The 27,517-nt window shown below is 40.4% G+C and overlaps 1 protein-coding gene across 1 annotated transcript in view; it reads right to left on the bottom strand.

Annotated features, from left to right (window-relative positions):
* TMEM47 (transmembrane protein 47) overlaps positions 1-13,344 on the bottom strand; it is a 28,967-nt gene extending 15,623 nt beyond the window's left edge. The window contains exon 1 of the mRNA XM_021681523.2: positions 12,890-13,344. Within this exon, the coding sequence (XP_021537198.1) occupies positions 12,890-13,115 (226 nt within the window). The 5' untranslated portion in view covers positions 13,116-13,344. The remainder of the gene's footprint in view (positions 1-12,889) is intronic.
* Between the last annotated feature and the right edge of the window lie 14,173 nt (positions 13,345-27,517).

The following is a 27,517-nucleotide window of genomic DNA, read 5'->3' as shown; positions in this document are numbered from 1 at the left end:
GATTTCCTTAAAATAGTAATACTTCATGTCATATGGAAAACCAATAAAATGCAATAGAAACCACAAGCAGAATAACACTTACTAAAAGGGACTAGAACCTAATTAGGAAGGGAACCTCTTACAGCATAGGATGTAGTTCTAAAAAGTAAGTGAATACAACCAGTCTGATTTTGTTCTTTTTTTTTTTTTAAGATTTACTTATTTATTTGAGGTGGGGGGCAGAGGGAGAGGGTGAGATGGTCTCAAGCAGACCCCGTGCTGAGCACGGAGCCCAGTGCGGGGCTCTATCTCACAACCCTGAGATCATGACCTGAGTCGAAACCAAGAGTCGGACGCTCAACCGATTGACCCACCCAGGCACTCCCCTATTTTCTTCTAAAAGTCCTGTATCTATTTTTAGTACTGAGGGTTGTGGCTAATGAAAGTCATCCTAGACATAAAGTAAAAAAGGCAGGTTACCAATATCACACTGTAATGTTGCTACCCTTCCCTTTGGTCCTTAACCATAGATAATGCCTGTTCACACAGAGAAGCCATTTTATTTTATGAAAGTCTAGAATTGGGCCATGTCTGCCACTGTCCTGGCCAGAAGCTGGGACTTAGACTGAAGTATTGAGCCCATATCTCTGGTAGACTGTGCCAAGTTTTGAGATTGCTGTTATTATATCCATTTGGAATGACTGACTCAGGCAGGTTGCCCAGGACCAAAGCTTTAACTCGTTGATCAGTTGAACAATCAGGAAGCCAAAAAAGTGGTTCGATAAGGCTACCATAGTCAGTGAGACCCAGGGCACTTTTCACGGTTCTGAAGATCAGCCTGATACCATTTCCTCTTCCTTGATGAACAAGACTAGAATACGGAGAATTTTTAAAAAGTGAAAAATAGTTTTACAGATACCTAGTAATAGCCATTAAAACAATATACGCTGGGCTTCATGTATACACATATACTTTCTTATCTACCAAATGTACATTTAACAAAATATACATATAAAATGTTTTGTTATATACTATAGAACTTGAACAGTTTTATGGTAATATTACAATAAATGACCAGAAAACTTGTCTCTACACTAATGGTTTTTCCATTAGAAAGTCTGCATGCCACAAATACTCGCTATCCCATATGCAGTGTTTGCAAAACAAATTAAAATGTCATAAAATTCTCAATTTTCAGCCCCACTTCTTAAAATAAAATCATCTATTTTTAGTTCTCATAATTGGTTAATTTCTACATCAATCTTAGTTCCACAGTTTTATAGCCCTCACAGTATTTAGTCAGATGAAGTGGTAAGAGTCCTTAGAGATTTATTACTCTGCATTAGTTTTACACATTTCTATAAATGATAAACTGACACCATAGCAGAGCAGTGAACATAAACCAGCTCTGCAGAACATCAGTGGCCATGGTGCTATTTTACAAACTGCAGTGCTCTGCACAATTAAAACTGGCCATTGTTCAATGTCAGGCCAGTTGATTTGAAATTTGAGTTTGGTTTCCAAGAGCTCTGAAAACAAGTGATAATCAGTTTTGATGAAAAAATGTACATCCTTGGTCCATGAGCCAGGGAGGACTCAAATGGGCTGCAAAGAATGTTTTGGATCTGGAACTCACACGTGAAATGAGGCTGCTGTAGTATATGGCAGGTTCTGCTTAAGAGTATAGCAGTCCCCCCTTATCTGCAGTTTCGCTTTCCATGCTTTCAGTTACCTGCGATCAAACGCAGTCCAGTCTGGAAGCAAATGATCCTCCTGACGGATCACCAGAAGGTCAATAGTAGTAGCCTAAGGCTTCGTCACAATGCCTCTATCAGTCACCTCACTTCGTTTCATCATGTAGGCATTTTATCATCTCACATCATCCCAAGAAGGATTAGTATAGCACAATACAATATTCCAAGAGAGAGATCACATTTATATAACTTTTATTATAGTATATTGTTATACCTCTTCTATTTTATATTCTTATTGTTGTTAATCTCTTACTGTGCCTAATTTAAAAATTAAACTTTATCACAGGTATGTGTGAATAGGAAAAAACATAGTATATATAGGTTTCAGTACTACCCACAGTTTCAGGCATCCACTGGGGGGTCTTGGAATATATCCCTCACAGATATGGTGGGGGGAGGCACTGTATTTTGGCAGAACTGACACAGTGGCACACAGAAGGCACTGAAAGTGCACCTATGGAAGCCAAGGCTCAAGATAAGTGTGTGCTTCTCTATCTACTAGTGCTTTCTCTAAGAAAAAAAAAAAAACAGGAATGAATATAATGAATATACATAATGTTATACTTTCCCCTGCAGTTACAGAATCAAAATTGGGCAGTCTTTATATCATAACATCAAGTCCAGCATTAATATGCAACTCAGGAACTAAATTCAAGTCCTCTTTCAAGGTATTTTTATTAGCTGGCGCCAGAGTTTCCAATGTCTATAAATGCTTTAGTAATCTGCAGAATTGTGCTGACTTACTTTACAGTCTAATACATGAGACTGGTCTGAAATTGCCACTGCATTACGAAAATTCTATGAGCCACATCATAATTGCCAAATTGGAAATTCACATTCCTTTAGGGAATTCGTGGTCAAAGTTAACTTCCAATTTTCAGGAAAGGCAAAATCTTAATGACAATACACTTTCCACACTTTTAAGCCAAGGTCAAATGCACCACATCAGTGCCTAAAGCTTTCCTCCACCCACCTCATTTCAAAACCTTTAATTTGTCAAACACTGTCTAATTTATTTACCTCTGTAGGTACTGTTTATACGCTGAAATTAGTTCTACTGTATGTAAATCCCTGAGCACACAATTGCCACTTCTTCTAGGAAATTAGATAAAATTAAAAAGCAATGAAGAAACAGATTTTTAGCCTTAGAAATTCAACTCCCACAATTTGGGTGGGTAGTATTTTCCTAAATGTATTTTAATGTTTTAATACGAGAGTATCACTGTTCTAGAATTCTCATCACAAAGTAAAATATTGATTTTTAATTAACTTTTATAATCACATTCAAATTTGCCAGTCACTTTTATTTTCACCTTTGAAGTCCCTAAAAGACAGCTATATTAACCAAAATGATATCCATAACTGCAATTAAAATCATTTACTGTTCCACCTTCAAGAGGTGACAGGGTAAAGAGGTTTCCTATCATCCTGACACCATCTCACAGGTCATCCATAAATCCTCCCTAACTCACCCACATAAGCTGGATCATTTCACTCATCCCCAGAACACCTTCAGTTCTTCTAAATACTTTTATTCACTTGTTGGGCATATGTAGAGCAAAACACTTAAATTTATTTTAATTATATTGGTAAGAACTCAGAAAGCGAACTCAGTATTGCCAATTCCATTTTATCATCAGGAATGGGAAATACTGGGATGGTTTATATTTGTTGAGGGGAGAACAAGCTCCAGTTACAGAATAACTTTGCAAACCCAAATTCTCCAACACATCCACCTCTTCACAGAAGACCATGCCTTTTTCCTGCCTAGCTCATTTCATTAGAAATTATGGCATTGAATTATTTTCATCAACTGTAATTTAGGAATTTGAGATGAATGCTACATACTTCTGGATTTGGACAGTAAGTCCATATCCTCATGTATGAAGAATGAATCAAAATGGTGCTGTTATTTTGTGTAAAAGGAAGGTAACTGTAGACTTAATAGCCAAAATATTCCCAGAGGTATCAAATGATACACTTCACTTTTTTAATCTGCATGTGACAAATGAAGTGGAAAACTGAAACCATTACTGAGGGAGTTTAAATTTTGTTTTCTTGGCTAAGTTGCATTCTGATCTAAATCCGTCAGTGTTGCATTAATCTTCCACTATTCCATGAGATATAGACACAAAGACAGGCAAAAGAAGAATTCTGATTCTGATTTCAATAGTTAAAATGACCACGTCAACTAATATCAAATCTAACATTCTTCATGTGCAAACAAATATTTAAAGCAAATAACTATGTGTCTTTTACAAAATGACAATATAGACACTGACACTGTGCTGCACAAAGTGAAATGGAATATTAGAGAAGCACCTACCTTGTTAATCAAGTTGCAATGATACAACTTAGAGTCCTACTCTTCAGGCCAATTTATGGATAAAAAATGTGTCAAAAGTGCAGTGCCAACCTGCCTTTAAGCACATATATGATACTAGGAAACCATGCAAATAAGTGATGCAACAACTCTAATAACCAAAATGTAGGTCAATTTTGCCAAAATTCTAGAACATTCTGGTTGTCCAAAAGTACCAGACAGGTTACTAATTTTCAATCCATGACAATTTCATTCCAGCCTTTTGAATTATTTTGTGTGGTGTTAGAAGAATACGCATCTCTTTTTCTTTAACAAATCAAGGGGTGTTTTACCTGCTTCACAGGATTCTATCTTAGAAAATTTGGTGAAAATGCAATTTATCATCCAAATACCATAACATATGGTATCTTCCCCTCCAAATAAGACCGTTATATACAGTGCTTAGCAAAGAGCCCTGCTTTTAAAGCATGTTGCAGAATTTAGACAAAAAAAAAAAAGACACACCATCACTGCTAATGATGGCTGTTTCCTACCACGCACTATGTTAGAAAGCTTTCGTTAGCATTTGATGGTAACTAATATTATCTAAAGGGTACAGGTATTTCTCAGTAGTAATTTCTAATCATACTATTGCCATAAAGTTGTGATGAGTTTGTTACACTGAACATTGTTTCTTCCCCACTCTTAGGGAAAAAAACCTAAGGTTACAATTTAGAAAACGTGGTTATCTGGAAAAGCAGGAAGAAGAAAACCCACACCAGGACTAGGAGTGGGTGACCTTCCTCTATTCAACTACAAATCTTCTGTGATGGGTTTAGAGTAGCTAATAATAATCAAAGGGTAGACTGGAAGACGACGGAAGACAGCCAGTCACCCACGATCCGTACTGAGATACCCTCTTAGTAAATATGGGGGGGGATAAAACTGGCAAGATAGCAGTTCCCTTTTAGCAAACTTCTTTAGACGAGATTATTCTATCCCCCTGCAGAATTTAAACTTTTATTTCCTCCTTTACATTACTTTGTACATTTATATGATTTCATTGTTTAAAAGCAAGTGTTTCATTCATCACCTTGCTGTCCCTAACTAGGACAGTGCTGGCATGCAAACTGGCTAATTCTGTACCAGGATAATGCCTACGCCCTGCTATGAGGTCAGTGAATATGTTTTAATGAAGTTAACTCTTTGGGCACACGTGAGAAGACAGGAAAGGGGAAAGGTCATTTCTCTCTTTAAGTCACCTAGTGGTGCTAGGAATAGACACCAAGTCGCATTCACAAAGTACTATGGCAACATTTTGATGAACTTTTGGTTTAGGAACCTTAAAACACGAGAGCAATAAAACCCCCTTTGATGGAAATTTGAGTTCTTTTGTGGGTGTGCCTTTTTACACATTGATGATATGTCACTCATGGGTCCCAGCTTCTACGTTTAAACATCTTTTTGCTAATAAACATATATTTTGGAAAGAGAATCAATAGGTGACATTATGTTGAAACATGGCTCATTAAACTATCATTTAAAAATCTCCCAATAGTTAATATAAGCTGCTAGAGACAAAAAGACTCTAGGTATTTTTCCTTGGTTCTTTGGGAACCATGGATGCCTCGTTTTTGATTTTTTGCTTTGTTTTGTTTTGTTTAATGGGAGTCTTTAGGCAAGAAGACTACAACAGAATAGAAAATTGATGGTCTACTAGTGTCTCAAAATCCCAGACAAATATAGAAGCAAAAAGGGCAAGGAAAGGTGTCCTTGTCTAATTTTCAAGGGAGATGATCCAATACTTTGAAAAGACTGGTAAGATTTAACTGCCAGTACCTTTGACGTATAAGGATGAAATTCTGTTTAAGGAAACATCAGTCTCTTTTGATAAATAAATGTAATAAAAAAAAAGCCAGGATGCAGTAATAACTTGATCTAGTGAAATTTATATTCATTTAATCAATTTAAAAAACTTAAATGGATGCCTTCCACATACTTGCAATTATGATTCAACTTAAAATTAAACATGTTTTAAAGCATCCTATCATGGCAAAACTTAAAGAAGTTTTGTTGATTTTTAAGGACTAGTCATGCCAACAATGTAGATTTGATGATAGAAAACATCTAAAACTTCACAGACTTACTGACATATGAGTCTATCTGAAGATCGTAAATTCTATGTGAAATCAAATCTTGGATGATTATAAAAAAGTAGACATCTATTTCATGTGTAGTACTTAACCTCTGCATCCAAAGTTCCATACATGAGAGTACTCAACAAACCTTCAAACACCAAAAGATAGTTACCTGCAATGTGACAGGAAAGCTTGAAAACGTACCCTGCAAAAATAGTTCAGCCAAGTACAATTCCTATTGAGTCACTACCATTGCATCTTCCTCATTTTTTCTTATCCATGCAAGAAATTTGCCTGGGCAGGAATATTTTTAAAATCTTTTCTACCCCAAATGTGCTATGATTCTGCAATTCAATATATGGGCAATTGTCAGGAAAAGAATTTTGTTATTAAGGGAAAAATAAGCAAACAAAAAATAATTCTACAACTCCCAACACCTTTCTAGCGCTACAAAACTTGGCTCCTGTCTGAAATTTTAACATTTTAGTGATCGTGTACAAAGCATCTATCTCCTCAGACTCACACAGAACTTTCTTAAAAAAAAAAAAACTAAAATTTTATCAGCAACACGAAGTAGCAGATTAGACCCCAGATTCTTAATCAGTTTGAGCCTTGGTCATTTGAGACTACAAACCAAAATGGCTTAAGGTCACCTACAGAGAGTGGCAGAAGTTCTCTATAGGTTATGTTTTTGAGTTCATTTGATTCCAAATCCAAAGTAACCCCATAAAAGTGACCAATCATTAAAGCCATGTGTTAAGGGCAGTTTGTGCCCAAGCCAAATTTTATACTTATATAATTGACTCAAAGTTCTTTTTTTTTTTAATTAAGATTTTATTTATTTCTTTATCTGAGAGAGAGAGAGTGAGCGAGCACAAGCAGGGGGAGCGGCAGAGGGAGAAGGAGAAGCAGGCTCCTGGCCTAGCAGGGAGCCCGACGCGATGGGAGGGGGGGGCCCTCCTCGTTCCCAGGACCCTGGGATCATGACTTGAGCCGAAGGCACCCAGGTGCCCCTGATTCAAAATTCTTAAAGAAAGTAGCTATGTAGTTGTCTTTGTTCTTCAGAGGCAATAAAGTAAGAATGCAGAATGGCAGCTAGACTCCAGTGTCAGACTCTATGCCTCAAAAGTGGCCCAACAGCATCTCCCATCCTACATGTTCTTCTATAATGGGACCTTGCTGTTCCTCCATCAAGAGGTGGAGTCCAAATTCCTCCCCTGGAATCTGAGCTTCCATATGGCTCCTCTGTGATTTTCCAGGCTAGTTAAGACAGAGACTGGTTCTCTTAGGACCCTTTCTGGGAAAACCACTCATTCTGTAATAAGTTCGACTACCCTGGGACCACCATTCCAGTAAGGCCGGTCCCAGCGGATTCCAGTCTTCCAGCCATTTCCACCAAGGTGCCAAACCCAGTGAAACCATTTGGAAGAAGATCCTGCAGTTCCAGATGTTCCAGTCCCCAGCCATTCAAGTCACCCTCAGCTATGTCCCCCAGACATCCTGGAGCCCCAGATAAACCATCCTCATTATGCCCTATCTGAATTCTTGACCCACAGAAGTCATGAGCATAATAAAATGATTGTTGTTTTGTACCACTAACTTTTGAAGTGGTTTGTTTCCCAGCATTACTAACTGGTACTCTCTTGGAAAAAATGTCTCTACCAACGACTGAAAACTTGGCAAACTTATAAAACGCCTGGTCTCTTCAGTAACATATAGGGATAACATTAGCTACCTTGCAAGTTTACTGTGATATTGGGAATAATGGAGACGTCTGCCCTGTAATAGTACTAACAAAAAGGGTAGCTATTAGATAATAGTTTTGTGATCCTGATCTACCAAGAGCATAGTTAAATGCTTGGTAATGCATAGCAAAATTTAAATTTGAAACTCACAGCATACTTCATTATTCAATGCAAAGAGTTTACCTTTAAAGGGGGGTGGGGGGAGTCCTCAATTATCCAAAAAAAATCACTTTGGGCTTGTTTTAATGAATATATAATAAGGAAGAAACACAACCCTAATGAGCAGGTATTTTTATATATTTAATTTTAATGACAAACCATTTGAAGCCATTAAATTGTATGAGGTCACATGAATGGTAAGTGGCCAAGTTCAGGGCAGTTTGAATCTAAAGCCTCCTGTATTCTCAACACTACTCTGCCCTCCTACAGGATTACATTATAATTTAGCATAGTTCATATAGAAATTTACTGTGGTATTTAGATAATGTATTCCAGGGACTTATTTTGAAGCATCTACAATCCTTTTCACTAATACATCTAGTAGTACTGGATGTACCTTTGGTCCCACTAAGTAGTCTTACCATTAACAGAAACTTGAAAGAAATTCCTAAAATATATTCCTGACAGCAGGCAAAATCTATTGACTAAGATATGCTTTTGTTTGCTTTGGTTTTATTGTGAAATGTTTTATGAAAGGCCAGGCTTCTCACACACCCATCAAATCCCTTTGCTGACAAAGACTGATCTAAATGGTTCCCTGGAGATTACAATCATTCTATAAATGTGAGCAAAAGAGGAATTATATCTGTCCACAAATTAAAACATCCTTTGTAAAAGTCAATCTTGGGAGCTTGAAAATCTTAGGAGATGGTAAAAGAAAAGATCGTGAAATAAGTTATACTTGGTTTTCTCCAACTTACTGAGAAAGTTTTGGTGCTGAGTGCTACTCTTTGTATAATTTTCCACCCACCTATGCTGTGTAGGTTAAATAAAACTGCATTTGTTCTATTTACGTTCTTTTTCAGGAAGCCAGAAGAGGGTCTAACTGTCTGACCTCCAGGCCTGCAGAACTATTTGTAAACACGCATCAATATCAATTCATTTCGAGCAAGAAGCTGAACCTTTCCTGGAGTAAATCACACTGTGAGGTTTCCCAATGCAATTCTGTTTCCCTATGAAGGTATGGATTCAAATTATGCACGAAGGACGTACACCTGAATTCAGAATCACTAAACCTCAGATTTTCTAAGATTTGCAGTTACTTAGGCAGTTTGGTTTATCTTAAACTACAACCCAAGGTGGGTTTTCTTACAAAGCCTGTTAAAGTGGAATTTTCTACTAGTTTTAGGAAAATGAGCTACATAGAAAGCACTCTTAAGAGAACCTCTTGTCAACTGAAAATAATAATATTCACCTGTTATTAGCATACAGCGCACACTGCCATTTCAAAACTGCCAGTGACTCATGTTACAAATGAAGCTATTTTTAGGACAGTGCACGAATGATGTTAACAATATTCCTTGAAAAAGGCACTATTTGATCAAGTATTTCATGGATGGAAAAGATGCATAGATTCTGTAGATGGAAAGATGGATAAATGCACTTGTTATATCCTAAAATTACTCTTAGTAAAACGCGTTCATTTGGCTATCTGCATGTCCTTGCTTTTTGCTCGGTCAATAAATCACATGGACGTCAAAAAAGGAATCTGCCTTATATGAAACAGCTACATATTTATAAATTTTAAAGCCACCCTAGAAGTTATACAGCACATTTTATGTCAAGTTTAGGGCATCAGCATTCTCTATCCACTTGAGCAATCCTATTTGCACTAAGGATTCTTTTGCAATGGCTACGAAATTTTAACAACTATATTCTAAACAAAAGTTATCAAAACTAAATGTGAGTAAGCAAAAGCCAAAAACACGACTACCATTTAAAATAAGCTGATTAAAGATTTATTAAGAGGCTGCACAAATCAGTAGTGGGGAAACTATCCTTAGAAATTCTGTGGGCGGCAGCCATGGGAGCACCACCTATTCGAAACTTCCTAACAAGCATACTTTATTATTATTATTATTTTGTTTCCACCGCGAATGACAGTCTATTGGCCGTTTTTCTCATTTGTCTTTTTTGGAAAACTTATAGCTTTAGATGAATGCCTGGACTGTCCCCCTACACTGAACTGGGACACCAGAGAAAAGCATTACAGTTGACTGACACCCGGATTACTGGTTCGTACTAGAAGTGCTGACGCAACCTTCAATACACCAGGACACAAAAGGCATGGTTCTGCTTTCGCTTAAAACCATAAAACAGGTTATAAGCAGCAAACAACGCATATTTGGTACCAAAATTAAAATGTAGCTTTAAAAATAATGGCTGAGGGGAAAGTTTCCGTAGGAACTGGGCCTAATTAGGACATACTGTCGTCAGTAGAAACATTCCTGAAATTTCCCTTCTGTAAATACAAGCTCATCTCTTCATAGCAGTTTTAATTCTAATTAAGACAAAGGTTTTTAATTAAGCCCCGAAGATCCTGGGGAAGGGCCTTCAGTAAAACTGTCCTTGGTGGCTCCTCCCGAGGTAATTCATTTCAAGAGACAATGAAGTGGATCTCTTAAAATCTTCAGAGAAGACATTTCCCTCTCTGCTTTCTGCTACTCCACACAGCAAACAGACTGAGAAAAGCTGCCTGCCCTCTGGAACAGGCAAGAGAAGCATTGCTCGCTTCAATTCAAGCTTCCCTCTTCATTTCAAAACATTTGTGGATAGAAGCTTCAAGTTCACAGAACAGTTTAAGAAAGCACATTTTGTGAAGTGGGGGAGATAGAGCAATTTTCCATATTTTGTTTCCTTTCCTCCTGCACCCCCCACCCACCGCCTTGGAGAGGAAAAATGAACTGCTACTACATAAAGAAAGTCAAGAACTTGTTCCAGTTAGCCTCAAACAAAACCATCTCTATGCCTCCCACGTCATTTGCTCACCAACTACACTTTTTTCTGGGATGAAAACTATCTTAAGCAAAACAGAACTGAAGCTGATTTTCAGGAACCCAAATAGAAATAAATGCTGTGGTTATGAGTTTCAGCAGAAGGGTAGGATAACGGGCTTGGGGGGAAAAAAAAATCAGAAACTGTCCCTGCCTCCAATTTCTACCTCGTAGAGACCTCTTATCACTACATTTGCATGAAGCTTTGAGTCTCCCTATTTCCTTGCCTGGGGGGGTGCGGGGGAAGCTGAGATAAATGGGTAGGGAGGCAATTAAGGAGAGATTAGCAAACACGGCGTACTGCTCAACAAACTCGGGTTGGCTTCTCCCCATTCCCCACATTCCTGGCCAAGAGAAAAGGATACGGGTCTGAAAAGAAAAGAGGAGTAGAGGCTGGTTTCTCTAACCTATCTGAAAAGTCTTTATGCAATCAGGGGGCTATTATTTCAGGAGACAGGAGAAAGGGGCAAAAGATTCCCGTTGCTAAGGAGACATGCTGAAGCTGGCATTCCTACATAAATTTCCATTTCTATTGGAGAGGGGAAAGAAAAGATATTTTCTCCAAAGTTTATTTGGATCCCCTGGTTACTGAAGAAAGGCATTTTACCAATTTATTTTATCTTTAGTTGTAAACAACCAACCCTGAAAGAATTAAAAGACCTAAATGTTGACCTCCTGCTGCCAACCAGTCCCCTCCACAGTGAATTAAGCAACAAAGAAGAACCCCGTCAATGGGAATTTTGAAGTAAAATCAAAGAAGAGGCCTTTTGTAAACAGAAAATCAAATTTATGAAAGAAACTTAATCAAGTGAACTAATCTTTCTTGAAACAAGAAACCAAGACAAAAGTAAATCAGGTTTGTGTGGCATTTGTGCTATTTCAACTTTCTTGGAACTTGAAACGTCTCCAGTAAAGCTTCATAAATAGTCCCAGAGAAGACAAACTGTCACGAAGGAATTTAATCAGTTTCTTAGGGGTACGCGTGGGTAAGTGTAAAATCACGGGCAGGTCCTCTCCCTTTATTCCCCTTTCTCTGCACTGACACCAGCAGCTGAATAATCAAGATTAGCGAGGAAAAGGGTTTACTGCAAGAAATCGGAAATTGGCAGATTTCTGCTAACGGCGTAACTGGGACGCAGGGGAAGGCAACTGGGGGTCAAGGAGAGAGTAAAGCCCCCCCTTGGGGCTGGGTAGCCCCAGTGACTACCTTCTTCTCCACCCCATCCGTTTGCAGCTTCCAGTGCTAGCTGAATAAGCCACAACTTTCCAGGCATCTGTGAGTAAGTAGCTCATGGAGAAAGGAAAGGTCTGAAGGAGAGAGGAGGTATTTGGAGAGGAAGAGAAAGAAGGGCAACTCACAACCAACGACGTGTCACCAAAAAAGGAAAGGAAATTACGCCTGTCTCTGTTCCAACTCTCCAGATCCCTCAAAAATTTAAGGAAATAAAACCCAAACCGAAACTCCCCGGGGAAAACCGAGACAAAGTGGAGTAGAGCAGGCAGAAACGTGGGCACCAAGAGGTAAACTCAGGCAAATTCCTCCTTGAGAGAGGAGGGAGAAGAGAGTGGGGAAGACCGAGCAGAGAACCCAGGGCGTCTTGGTGGAGTTGGGGCGGTTTTGCCTCTTTTTTAACGTGAGTGGGGAAGGCGTTGCATTTTTAACACAGCCCCACGGCTCTCGCCTCAAAGGATATCAATTACCCCAAACAGCATACGTGTTACTCCGGAGCCCGAGGAATGGCCACGGGAGGACGGAGAGGGCGCGGGACGTCGCATTGGGTCTGGCGACCAGGACCGGGGAGAGACGAGGGCTGGCTATCAGGGAGGCGGCTGTAGCCCAAGGGTCCGCGAAGGGCCAGATGGAGCGGGGCGGACGAGGGTAGGGGACACAGAAGGTGGGGAGAGAGGCGGTGGCCGTCCGGGCAGCGGGGCACCGGGCAGTCCGGGGCGGGGGGCGGGGGGCGCGGCGGGCTCTCACCGCTGCTGAGCGTGGAATCGCAGTGCCAGCTGTCCAAGCTGGCGGGTTTCCGGCAGGACTCCCACAGGGACAGGTAGTACTGGTGGTCGGCCGTGACCCAGGCCGGGCTCAGCACGGCCCCCAGGTCCAGACACAGCGCCAGGAAGATGCACACCAGCCCGACCAGCTTCAGCGGGGTCAGCACCGACACGCGCACCTCCTCCATGCCGCTGCCCGCCGAAGCCATGCCCCGGGCGCCGCAGCCGCCCGCCCCGCCGGAGGCGAGGTCGCCAGGCGGGTCCGGAGAGCGGGGAGCCGGACCTCCTTTGGAGGGAAGCAGCGGAGCCGCCGCGCGCCGCGAAGGTAGGTCTGCGGGGACTACCCGCCGGGGTGGCGGGAGGGAGGGGGTCTTCGGCAGCCGCAGCGACGCCTATCCCGCCGGGGACCTTCGCTGCTAGCCCCGCGCCGCGCTCTGCCGGCGCCTGCTCCGCCCCGGCGCGGCCAGGCTAGCTCCGCCCCGGCCCCTCCCCGGGCTGCGGGAGGCGGTGCCGAGCGGGGAGGGGTGGTGGGTCCGCAGCCGGGCGGTGTCAAGCTCCGGCTCCCGTTGCGAGAGGCTAGCGCCGCCCCGCCCCTTGCTAGTGCGCGAAGCGGGTCTCTCTTCTCTGAACCCCGTGCGTGGCGCGCTCGGAACGAGTTGTCTCCTCCACAGTGTCCGGTACGCGCGGAGTCCAGAGCGAGCCTTTCGCCCCGGACGGGCTGCGCGGGGCAGTTCCTTGTAGCAGCTTGGTCTCCGGCCCCCGCCTCTGGCCTCTCTCGCTCCCGGGTCGCCTCGCTTCCCACCCCCACCCTCCGGTGTCACGTGGGTTTCCTTTTCTTAGCGAGCCTGGGTGGGTCCTTTTCTGGAAGGCGTCAGCTGTGGATTCATAGGTTTCTTGGGCTGTGGCCGTTCTAGCAAAGAGCAGTACTCTCTGTGAGTCTCTCTGATGTAAACCCTCCCCGCCGCCCCCCCACCCCCCCCAGCCAATTTCTCCTCCCGGGGGATTTGGAGGAAGAAGAGTGACAAAAGGCATAGTCCTCTTTTCAAACCCAGGACGGACTCAGTCTCGGACCCAGGAATCCCGCAGTTTTTCCTATTTCCCGGCTTTCCCCTAATCCTGCCGCCGCTTCTATTCTCTGGGCTCGCCTCCTTTTGCGCCCCCTATAAAGGGCAATCCAGGGAACGTAAGCGCTAAAATGGGTATGAGAGCTCCTGCAAAATGTGAAGTAAACCTTACTTGGCTTCTTTGGGGCTCTGTTCTTTGATAGCGCGTTGACTTAAACCTTTATTCATTCGGCTTTGCGCTATGCCAAGTTAGATCTGAATTCCTCCCAGGGCATTAACTTATTCTTGTGCCCTACAAGACCTAGCCCAGGGCCTGGCATAGGAAATGTGGCATATTTTTAAGTAATTAATCTACACACATTTATTGAGCACCTACTGTGCACTCCAAGCTGAAGATTCAGCCCAATATGACCTAGCGTTTGTTCTTAAGGAGATTCACTCACTCTTTTGTTTGTTTTCCTATCTGTGAGGTATAAACACCCCTTGAAATTGACTTTGTGGTTCTGTAATTGACTAGTGCAGCTTGCGCTTGGCTGGTTGTCTATTGTATCTCTTTGACTACTTTCCATTTTTCCTATAAAAGAAGCAATTTATTGAATAGATCATTGAGGATGGGGACGTTCCCAGATCTTTCACCATCTGGAAAATTTGGTAGAAACCCAAAATAGTGGTTCAGATCTGAAAAATGAAAGAAATGCCTCCTCTTTTTTATGGAAACACTGTCCTCGGCACCGTAGGATTTCATACTTTTTGTTGATAACAACTTCTTTCCTTGTAACCACATCTTTCCATAGAGCTGACCACATTTTGACCAAAGCAACATTTTGAATGGAAGAAACAATCCAGTTAGCGTCAAATGACTTGAGAATAATAACCCAATGTGAAATAAAAACCCATGGTTTTTTTACATTTGGAAATTAGAAAATTGGCAACTTCCCCCTTACCTCTCAATTATGATATGTACTGCCCTTACAAAGGAATACCTAGACCACTCTGAGCTCCTTAACCTCTAACTTCCAATAAGCTTCTTGGTCTCCCAACTTTCCAAGGAGAAAGAAGCCTAAGCACTTCCCTATGAAAACGAATGGAACACTGAAAAATTAAAAACCGGGATGATTAACAGGGACGACCAGGACTGTGATATTTTTCTTTTACCTGGATTTATGTTCGTGGGTTTAAAATGTACATTTGAAAATAACATTTAAGAAAATTTCTTGACTATGCCTCAAAGTTATAATCTTTTTTTCTCCAAGTTTTATAACTGCCTTTAATAAGTTTTATTTCCAGTCAGCCAATATTTTTCTTTATCTTTGTTTCCTCTAATTCGAGTTTCCTTCCTTCTCCACTTCCACCCTAGCTGCTCTGTGCACCCCACCCCCACCACCACCACCACACACACACACTCATTTTGCTTCGTTTTTCTGGCTTGTTTTCAACTGCTTACTTGAGTGAATCCATCTTTCTTTATCCTACCTACAAAATTTTCTCTGTACTGTGTCCAAAATTAGAAAAATAAGCCATTTTTAACTACAAGCTCCCGAATTCTCCTGAAATACTCCATTCCTCTGTTAATTATTTTTAGAATTTGCACAACATAATATAGATCTACCATCCTTAATCCTCACTTTTAAAATATGAAAACTTTCAAGACAAAGTATTTTGTTGTCGTTCTCATAAGTTTGTAGCAAGCTCATTTGGTGGAAAAAACAATTCCAGACTGATGTGAGGCTATTTATGGTTTTGGTTTATCTCCACTTAGCATGAATAAATATGCAGCCACTGAACCTGTTGGGTATTGCCTAAATTTACAGTATATTCACCAGAGTATCCTTTTTTAAAAAACAGGTTTTATTGGGCACCTGGGTGGCTCAGTTGGTTAAGCGACTGCCTTCGGCTCAGGTCATGATCCTGGAGTCCCGGGATTGAGTCCCACGTTGGGCTCCCTGCTCAGCAGGGAGTCTGCCTCTCTCTCTGACCCTCCCCCCTCTCATGCTCTCTATCTCATTCTCTCTCTCAAATAAATAAATAAAATCTTAAAAAAAACAGATTTTATTTATTTATTTATTTATTTATTTATTTATTTATTTATTTATTTATTTGACACACACAGAGAGAGAGGGAGAGCAAGCACAAGCAGGCAGAGTGGAAGGCAGAGGGAGAGGGAGAAGCAGACTCCCCGCTGAGCAGGGAGCTGGATGTAGGGCAGGACCCTAGGATCATGACCTGAGCTGGAGGCAGTTGCTTAACCGACTGACCCACCTAGGCACCCCTGCACTAGAGTAGAGCTACCCTATGACCCAGCAATTGCACTACTGGGTATTTATCCCAAAGATACAGATGTAGTGAAAAGAAGGGGCACATGCACCCCAATGTTCATAGCAGCAAAGCCATAATAGCCAAATTGTGAAAAGAGCTGAGATGCCCTTCGACAGATGAATGGATAAAGAAGATGTGGTCCATATATACAATGGAATATTACTCAGCCATCAGAAAGGATGAATACCCACCATTTGCATCGACATGGGTGGAACTGGAGGGGATTATGCTAAGTGAAGCAAGTCAAGAAGAGAAAGACAATTATCATGTGGTTTCACTCATACGTGGAATATAAGGAATAGCATGGAGGACATTAGGAGAAGGGAGGGAAAAATGGGCGGGGGGAATTGGAGGGAGAGATGAACCATGAGAGACTATGGACCTGAGAAACAAACTGAGGGTTTCAGAGGGGAGGGGATGGGGGGATGGGTTAACCCGGTGATGGGTATTAAGGAGAGCACATACTGCACGGAGCACTGGGTGTTATACAAAAACAATGAATCGTGGAACACTACATCAAAAACTAATGATGGGGGTGCCTGGGTGGCTCAGTCGTTAAGCGTCTGTCTTCCGCTCAGGTCATGATCCCAGGCTCCTGGGATCAAGCCCCGCATCGGGCTCCCTGCTCTGCAGGGAACCTGCTTCTCCCTCTCCCACTCTCCCTGCTTGTGTTCCCTCTCTCGCTGTGTCTCTCTCTGTCAAATAAATAAATAAAATCTTAAAAAAAAAAAAACTAATGATGTATGGTGACTAACATAATTTAAAAAAATAAAAGAGTATCCTTTAAAAATTTGAAAAAGTCTGACTTCCTCAACACAGCTAGCCCAAAAAGTTTTACATAAGGAATGGTGGACTTATATTTACCCTAAAGATGGAAAAAGTAGTGTGGAGGATTCCAACAATTAGTAAACATTGAATGAAAACTACAAAAAACAAGTTAACTGACGAAGTGGGATAGGAAATGACAACTAAGGAGTGTGTGTGTTTGTGTGTGTGTATAGGAGGGAGGTAGAAATGAGGATTGAAATGGACTTATATCTGAGAAATGATATGGACCTACATTGAACTGTGAAGAAAGTTAGAGTTCCTAGCTCAAAAGAATTTACTTGAAATCTCTTAAAAGCAATGACTTAGTTGGCCCTGTACTATATAGTGTCACACAAAGGCCAGAGGTCCCCTCTTTTCCCTGAGCCTAGCCTGGGACACCATGGCACTGTGGCCACCCCTCTCCCTGGGCCTCAGGGGAGCAAAGACTAAAGGCCCTAACTCCATCCCATGGTGTAGGAGCTCCATGAAAATTGGAGTCACAGAACTCCTATGTGTGACTCTGTGTGAGAGGTATAGCCAGGGAAAGGCAGGGAGGAGTCATTCCCTAGGCCCTGAAGTAAAAGAAAAGATGAGCCTCATGCTTGAATCAGGCCAGAAAAATGAGGCAGCAATGTGAGAGGTGAGGTCAGATGGAAGAGATTGGGAAGTTCATCAGAAAAATAGAAAAGTGTCATGGTGGGAGGTAGAGGGTATGGAAGAGATGGGGAGGAGGAGCACATTCCAGACGTTAAATGTGTCTTAAGAGAATAAAGAGGAATAAATGTCATGTTGTCTGCTCAGTCTGTCAGCAAAGGCACATCTCTGCATTTGCTTGGCATTTGAAATGTACAACTACTAATGTGCAGCTACTAAGGCTCTTTTGGCACTGGGATCACATCCAGATGTGGCATACCGGTTAGACCTATTTGCTCTGAGAGAGGAAGAAATAGAAAGGAGGGGAAAGTGATGAAGCAATCATTAAAAGATTAGAAATACACACCAACTCTTTTTCCAGTGTCACAGAAAATAATGTTGGCAAAATATTTTAAAAATCAGAAACAAAGGGTACTTTGGTGGTTTATTCGCTTTACTCTAATTCCATTCTTGACTTCCATGCCAGAAGGATTCTGATGGGAGTGAAACCATGATATAATGAGGCCCACCTGCTATTTATGATAATTAATAAGGTCCAAGAGAGTTCCAGGTTATGATGTATTCTGTATTGCATTATTGAGATTTCTTGTTGCATTGCGGCAAAGTTCTTGGCTTAGAGTTATCACAAAAAGTTGTTACTAATAATTGCTATTTCTGCTTTTATAAAAAACAACATTGATGAAGATAAAGAATTGCACATCCCCAAAACCTAAATTCCATCATTTGCTAATGTCTTTTCCAATTTAAAAATGTATGATATTGTTGAATCAGTTAGCTTTAAGTCAATAATAACGCATTCGCTATTCACATTATGTGTTGATGTTTTGATTTCAAGTTAATTGTTGTTTCATAGTGGTACCTGTGATCATAATAATTTACTCGTCCACAGATAAGGGAAATACATCTTGGAAGTGAAAACACAAGAGGCCATTGGAGTTGAAGGATGATTAGTTTTAAAATAAATGTTTGTTGTAATGAAAGAAGCATGAATCAGATGCCCAGGAGGTAGGAATACATGGAAAATTAGAATATTCCCAGTGGGACTACGTCTAAATGCCTTTTCCATCTTTTTCAAGCATTTCTTTCCTTAACAGCAATCACTTATAGGCACAAAACTTCCTCCATATTTATATTTTATTTGTATTCACTTTTAGCTTTATGGATAAATGAACAGGTGTAAGCACTTCAAGCACCTCATGACCGCATTTTTATAGGTTTTATTTCTTTCTTTGTTTCTACCACTACAAGTTGAAGCTTTTGGTTAACCTAAAGCAAGAAACAAGTGCATGCCTACCACCATATTCTCGTTCTGGCGGAATTTCATTTATCCTTGGCCACCACCAACATGGTACATCAATTCTACATCTCTCCTGGCATGCCCCATGCTGGAGGACTAAATTGAAAATGGAACCCTGGAAGCCTCAGAGGTGGTTTCCCTGAATAGTTGAATACTTTGGTAAGCCGAGCAGGTTTAGCATATGCTTGGCGGAACTTGAAGGGAATGAGTGTTGAATTATGATTTCGGTGTTGGCTTAAATGCAAGCCAAGTGAAGTTAGAGTAGAGATGGAATCATTATCATCAGGAATCACTCTGGGAAATTGCTCACCCTTTCCATTGCTCTCTTTGGAGCTTGTTAGCTGAGCTTCCTCTGTAACTTTAGATTTCGGGCTAAAGTCAACTCTGCGTGCTTTGGGATTTTTCATGGAGACCTTTTACCCTTGGACGTTTGAATGAAGACACTTGAGACTGATGGGAAAATTCTAAGAGATGCCTGCTTAGGAATCCCCCCTTCCCAAATTGGTCTGCAACAGTGTCAGTTTCTCATCTCAAAAATAGTTTCATCCATGATGATTTGCACTGTTGCGTTATTTGCCATGTGTTTATTTTTTGTAGTATAGACAGTCTCAAAATTGTAGCTGGGAGCCCTTCCCAAGTCTTCTCCTGATAGAGACTATATCTATAGTGTAAAAAAGTTCTCTTTCATTAGAAAGTGCGGATCCCTCTTCTTCTTTGTGTCCTGAAGGACTCACATTTGCAATTGGGAAAAAAATGAACCCCACATTCGTAAATCTCAAGTATAATGTTGGCTCAAAGTTAATTGAAGGTAAGGCTGAAATTTAAAAAAAGATTAAGTAGAAAGGGTACCTGGAGCAATTTATACTCATACTTCCAAGAAGAAGAATGCAGCTAAGCTATTTCTCTCTGGAATTTCCAAAAGGTGGTCTTAAATGTCAGCAATGCTAGGGGATTGAGGCTAGTGGAAAACAGATCCTCTTAGGAATTGTATTTCAGTGTAGCTCTCACCTCTAGATTTCACCTTTTAAAATTTGTCTCTGAAGTGACTGAGTAGTACTGCATGATTTGTCAGCAGTCTGTCAAAATTCAAAATGTCAGCTCATTCAGGTTCAAACAAATATAGGTGGAGATATCAGAACAATATGAAGATCATTGCTTTTTGTCATTCTCTGAATCATTTTTTTCAACTTTTCCGTAGCCTACCTTTTTCAGTGCCCCCTCTCCGCCCCCCCTCCACTCCACCCCACATACACTCTTTTAAGTTTCTTGGTCTTCAGCAAGCAAGAATGGGAATTGCTTTTGATTTAGCCAGACCAGGGTTAAGATACTCACTCTAGAACCTACTGTCTATATGGATTTGGACATGCCATTAACCTCAGTTCCCTCTTTTATAAAATGGGGTGATACCTATGTCATTGAGTTGTTGTAAGAATTAATGAGGTGATTTATATAAATGTATAATGTCTGCCATATGGTAAGCACTAATCATAATTATTATATTATTATAATCCAGATGTCAGCTAGGGCCTTCTGGTCCCTGGGAGATTTAGATAAACTTTATTTGAATCTCTAATTTTATGATCCTTTAGAGCTCCAAATCCTTTCCTCAGTCCTTGCTTCTGTTTTTCTCTGTATCTGGTTCTGCATCTAGTAGAATGCTTAATTATACCCCTAACCAAGCTAGTTGCAAATGCCAGCTTATTCACCAATCACCAGGAAGAATACATCAAATAGCACTACTGTATATAGTTTTGAATTATTAACCTTTTGGACTACTTGACAAGTCACAAGTAAGCGGTGCTACACTGTGAAGAGTAAAGCCTTCCACATCTTGCTTGCCTCATCAGATCTGCATCTATCCCACATCTCTGTCGGTCCCATCCCTCCCTCTTCTCCTCATCTGTTCATTCAGTAGATTCCATCCCCAGCGCTCTCAATCCTTGCTACTCAAAGTGTGGTCCAAGGATGCCACCAGGGCTGGAATCACCGGGGAGTTCACTAGAAACGCAGAGCCCTGACCTCTCCCCAGACCTACTGAATCAGAGTCTGTAGTTTAATGGGATCCATAGTGATTTGTGTACAAGTTCAAGTTTGAGAAACATCAGCTACATCATCTTCTCAGGTCTCTCGGGGCTCAACTTCTACTACAAGCAGTGGTATCAAAGCAGCTGCTAAGCAAATGAAAATTCACCACTTTATGCCCTACCCTTCAACATATTACCTGCTGCCCAGGTGAATGGTGTTTCTTTCATGTCCACTTCTCAGCAGGCTCTCATTGTCACTGAGTTTGGTGCCACTGGCAATGATTAGTCAGCGTTGTGGACCTTAACTGGCATCAGTGTATTCTAGACTCAGTAGTTCTAAACCATGTTGTCTCACTTACGAGAGCTGTAATTCTCAGTTCAGTCCCAAGATTCTGATGATGTGTTAATTGACTAATGAAGATAAATGTTGGTCCCTCTTCAGGTACAACTTAAAAAACAACTTCTAAGACTGAGGAACACTAAGAGTGACCCCTGGCTTCTTGCGAATTCACTCTGAGACATTTATGCAGCTGCACAACACGTAAATAAATTGCTAGGCACCTAGAAGTAAAAAGCAGAAGTTCAATTATCCAAGTCATCTCAAAGTATAGCACGGAACAAAGTACAAAAGGGCAGCTAATCCCCACTGATAAAGACCATCAAGTACAGAGAGTCACAGGCCTGGAAATGATATCTCTAGGTAAAGTAAGAGGATGAAGCTGCATTGTTGTGGTTTTAAACTCTGGCCACTTTGACATTTGCTCTCCAGACTCCTTTTAAGTTCCTTATCTTTAGCCAACACAGTTATTAGATTTTAGAAACTCTTACCCCGTCTTCTTAATTGACAAATCGACAAACAAAAAATGGCGTGCCAGTGAATAGTGTTGAGAAGAGAAACCGCCCATGGAAGCAAAAGTAAGCGAAAGATGGCCTGTGCGAAACCTGATCCAGGGCACACGGTGTCTAGAGAGAGTGGGTACAGGATTTTCGGCATGCTTGAGAGAACGAAAGCAGCAGACAAGTAAAATTTACTTAAGAAATTATAAAAGCTCAATTATATATGAATAGTTGGCAGTTAGGAGAAAAAATAGAAAATAAATAAAAGTTATTGATTACGAGAGTTGCCAATTATGACCGAAAGATGGGCTGGTAACCCTCACAGGGACCGATTTTTCATAGCTGGTGGAGAATCGGGGTGATTGACACCGCCATTCTGTGTTTTGACACCCTTGCCCTACCGTGAACTAAGTGAAGCTGTGATTTCTGATAACCCTGTATTATTTCTTGACAAGATATAACCAATTTTGATAAAGCAAGACAGATAAAGCAGATCAGTAGGCATAGTCAGAGGAGTACATTTTTCCAATATATTCTTCTATTCAATGTCTATTGCAAGTTTTCTCAAAATGTTTGGAATATCTTTACCAGTTCACTATCACTTTCATTTCAATCTCTGGACACTTCTTTGGTCATACGTTTTAATACTTTGTGTGCGTCCAGAAGGGAGAGCATGTATTTTGCGTGCGTTGTGCGTGCTTTGGTGTTTCTTTTTTTTTTTTTTTTTAACTTTGACTCAACTGAAGTATGCTGCTGTTGTTCATGGCTTTTCTGGAGTACATTTCTCTCTAAGAGAAACAAGCTTCCTTTTAGAAGAAAAACCAAATCTGGTTTTCATTCTTTGCTCAAGTTTCTGAGGGCAAGATTAAGTAATATAAGAAAAAATAAATATATTAAATTTGTGCTTTGGAGTCAGCAAAACTAACATAGAAATTATCTTAAAGGGCGTGGTTTTAATTATTGATAGGCCTGCTGCAAAAGACTCTCAGCTATTCCATGCTTCTTCATTCTACTTTCATTATCCTATCCTTTTAAATTCATCGTGTTTTCCTGAGGATTTTCGATGTTTACTTCCATTCTCTAAATCCAGTGAAAGAAATAGAAAAAGAGAGAAGTAAAACAATCAAAAGACATTTCTAAAGTATGTGTACATGACTTGCTTTTCCCGTTTAAAAAAATCTTACTCCTCTTTATTCCTTCTTCTGCTGTTGTCATATTTAGTCTCTCACATGATCCACATCCTGACTTTTTTTTGGAATAAACAAGCAGTGAATCACATTGTCTGAAACCACACACAGACACACACGGACGCACACACAGCATGCATGGCTCATACTGTATTATTTATATGACATCCAATCCTTGTTAATATCCTTGTCTCTCCCCAGGAAATATGTAGAACTATCTTTCCCTGAAGTATAGTCAAATTTCACTTGGATATGAGCAATTTCACCAAACTGAAAACTCTGCATATTTGGGGATAATTTTCCTACTGCTGTTTTACTGAATATGGGGCTGTTTTTGCCATTACCAAGCCAGATTCATGCCAACCAACAAGTCATCAAACCCGAATTTAGGAGACAGCTAACTGTTTTAAAGGAACAACCAGCCAAAATATTAAAAATCAGGAGTGTCCTGCAAAATCCAGACATGCGATTGCGGAATCTGTGGTACAAAATGTTCACTCTGTCCTTGGTCTCTGTTCTTGTTCAGACTTTACTGTTAAAGCCAAGCATTTGAGTGGCTTTTTCACCGCTCCATTTTTCCTTCACTCTTCTGAATGGTTTTCCAACCATGCCCGAGTTTCTCATCATATCTGCTAATGTTGCAACGCTTAGTCTTGTAAGGTGTTTCTTGCCTTCCTATCATCCTTTCTGGAAACTATCAGAAGTGTAAGATAGTAGATTATGTGCAGAAATGAAAATAGTTTTGGTGGCAATCATTAATAGTGCTTTAAACAGAAAGAAATCAGAAGTTGAGATATTAGTCTAGATTGGGTTAGAGTTGACTGTACTCTGAATAATTTTTTTTACAATGACTCCATTAGAAGAAAAAGTATGGAAAAGCATTATATAGAAAAAAAATGCAAAGCCTGTTTGGAAACAGCTAAGATATGTGGATACTAAAGAATGAGAAGTTGGAAATGATTCCACCATTTATGGGTAACAGGTCTGTTTGAAAAAACATGATTCAAAAGGCAATTTCCAGAAAGAAGAATGGTGGTTGCCAGGGGCTAGGGGGAAGGGAGGAATAGGGAGTTATTGTTTAATGGGTTTAGAGTTTCAGTTTTACAAGATGAAAAGAGTTTTGGAGATCAATAGTAGTTATGGTAGCACAACATTATAAATGCATTTAATTCCACTGAACTGTACACATAAAAATGGTTAAAACAGTAAATTTTATGTTATGTGTTTTTTACCACAATAAAAAACACAGGAAGCAAAAAGGCAACTTAATTGTTTTCTTCCTCCAAGGTCTCTTTAAACATTTTTAGTGTGGGGTAATCTTCCTCCACTCTTTATTGATATCTCTTACAGAGCTCATGGGTGTCTGTTCACTTTCAGAGAGTCCCATTGTTACTTTAGGTGGCAAATACAATCTCAATTCAGCGATTATAATGTCCAGCTGCAGTATAGTAATTGAAACTCCAAATTTTAGTTAGCATTAAAACTTCTCTGTAGCTCAGGCTTAATTCAGGTTGGACATATAAAGCTACTCTTTTTTTTTTTTTTTAAGGAATGCTGCGTCTATTATAGGTCTATTTTTATGTCGTTGATCAGGCTGAGGGGTTTAAGAGATATGGAACTGGTCCTACTTTATATTCTTTGTAAATCTAGTAATTGGAAGAGGGAGTCTCTGTCACCCTCACTCTGGCATCCCAATATCTGTTCTCTTTGGCACCTTATTTAAATTTGAGGCAAGTTCAATTATAAGACCCTGTGACAATGTACTGTCATATTTGGCCAGAAGGTCGGGAAAGAGAAAGGATACTGTGGCTATGTCTCAAATGGCTGGTCCAGGACTGCCAGAGAATTGAATGTCGTGGCACACTTGTATTAATGACCCAGAGTATGAGAGATGTGAGTGGCTCTAAATCGGATTTCATTGCACATCATTTTTTTTAAAGATTTTATTTATTTATTTGACAGAGACACAGTGAGAGAGGGAACACAAGCAGGGGGAGTGGGAGAGGGAGAAGCAGGCTCACCGCAGAGCGGGGAGACCGAAGCGGGGCTTGATCCCAGGACCCTGGGATCATGACCTGAGCCGAAGGCAGATGCTTAACAACTGAGCCACCCAGGCGCCCCCATCATTTTGTTAATATTATTATTAGTTAGGCTTTATTGAGCACCCACCAACTGCTAGCATTTTCTATGCGTTTTGCACGTGCTTTTTCATTACTGAGTAAATACAACCACACAGAAATAGGTGTGAGCACTGCTTTTCAGGTGAGGTAACCAAGTGGCGTAAAGATTGAGTTACTTACCTAAGGCCACACAATTAAGTAGTAAAGCTGAGGTTTCTATTTTATGTCATCTGAAAGTGATAGAACATCAAGATGGCTTCATTATTCCCAATTGATTTTTTTTTTTTTTTTTTTTTACAAAGAGGCCTAAAACTCTGTTATGCCCAGGGAACAAGAGTTGAAAAGCACTATTAATTGCCTTTTGTTTTATTCCTGCTAGTAGACTTCAGCTCAGGACTGACCCTCCATTCACCCCTTTTCTTCCCCTGGCATTACTAATCGCCTTTCTTTCCACCCTGAGACTTAGTCTTTCAGACTAAGCAGTATTTATAAAAAACATCCACCACGCTCACTTTGTGTAAGCATGGTCTGAACTAACACAAACCAAAAAATTTTAAGACTACTATATGAACCAAAGATGAGTGAAGGCATCGTAAGCGAAAGATGATCAATGTAGGGAAACCTGTGTCTCCTAGTTCAGATTTCTTTTGTCCTGTCATACTTTATATATCATTTAATGTACCATGATTTCATGTAAGAAATCTATTTCTACTCAATCAACTACTCAAATTAACTAACACTCTCCACTGTCTCTGTAAAGCAAGCCAACTGATGCCCAAGGCATACTCAAGACTCAGGGCTAGTAGGCTACTCTTTTATAGTCCCACTCACCATGGAAATGAATGTTTACCAGGAACTATTTGTGTTTGTTATGATACCAGCTTACAGTGCTTGTGCATGGTCTGGTAATCATCAAATTAACTGTGGGAGAAGCAATGATAAAAAATGGGAAATAATTAAACAAAAATCCAGATGCAGTCCAGATTCAGAATGTCTCCTAAGTGTCTAAGTTCTCTTTGTACTTAAAAAAACCAAAACAACAGAATAATCATTTATTCATGAAAGATATTAGGAGACTTTCATCAGTGCACTCTTATTCAAAAGATGTATCTTGGGCTTCTATCACAAAATTGGTAAATAGGTGCTCAGTCTCTGAGGAGGTCCCATTTTACTTTGAAGAACAAGGATTGAGAATATGAATGTGACATCAAGAACTGTCCCCTACCACACACACACAAAGGTAAAGTTGGATCCCTAGACTAGGATACCTCTGTATCCCATAAAGGATCCAAACTACCAGAAGCTTCACCCCAGCAGTGGATAAGCAACCATCAGAGAACCAGAGTCCAGCTGTGACTCCATATGGCAACAACACAATGATGTTAGAACCAGACTTTGTAATTCTCTACGTGGACAGATTTGGGGAGAATAATAGATTCTTTGAACCAAGTAAACTCTTTTTTTCTTGGTTAATGCTAGCTAAAGCCCTCAAAAAAGACAAATTGGCCATACTGCTAATAAGGATGTGAGGTTTTAAGCAATTTGAAAAATAGAAGCGATATGATATGGTTTACATCCCAACCTATTGAAAAAGGACATAAGCATTAAATCCCATCTTAGGAAATGTTGTTAGATTGAATATAAAATGATCTAGTTATCTTTCCAGGACAAGAAATAAATTTATATAATATTTATTTGCAAGTGTAAAAAGTTACAGATTTAGAGAAACCATAATTTGTGTAAAAAGACATTGTAATAGCTGCATTTATTTTTTTTTAAAGATTTTATTTATTTATTTGACAGAGACACGAGAGGGAACACAAGCAAGGGGAGTGGGAGAGGGAAAAGCAGGCTTCCTGCCGAGCAGGGAGCCCGAAGCGGGGCTCAATCCCAGGACCCTGGGATCAAGACCTGAGCAGAAGGCAGATGCTTACCTGACTGAGCCACCCAGGCACTCCTATAATATCTGCATTTAATTTAAGGTCATGACCTGAGCAGAAGGCAGACGCTTAACCGACTGAGCCACGTGGGCACTCCTATAATATCTGCATTTATTTTAAGGTTATTCTCTTGCTTTTGGTTCATCCAATAATTTCACTTACAGGGACATATCCTAGAAAAATTCTTTATAGTTTTTTATATTAACTTCACTGTTTTGATATTGCAGTTGGGCCAATATTTGCACTCAACTCCATCCAGGTTAGTTGTTTTTTGAATCACAAAAATCATGTGAATTTGCAGTTAAAACAACCAAAGCCAAAGCAGGTAGATACGCTCTTTCCTCACTCATGAAAGAGTAGGGCAG

Source organism: Neomonachus schauinslandi, chromosome X, assembly GCF_002201575.2.
Source record: "Neomonachus schauinslandi chromosome X, ASM220157v2, whole genome shotgun sequence".
NCBI lineage: Eukaryota > Metazoa > Chordata > Mammalia > Carnivora > Phocidae > Neomonachus > Neomonachus schauinslandi.
The sequence above is the reverse complement of the archived record's forward strand: the minus strand, read 5'-3'. Positions and strand labels throughout refer to the sequence as shown.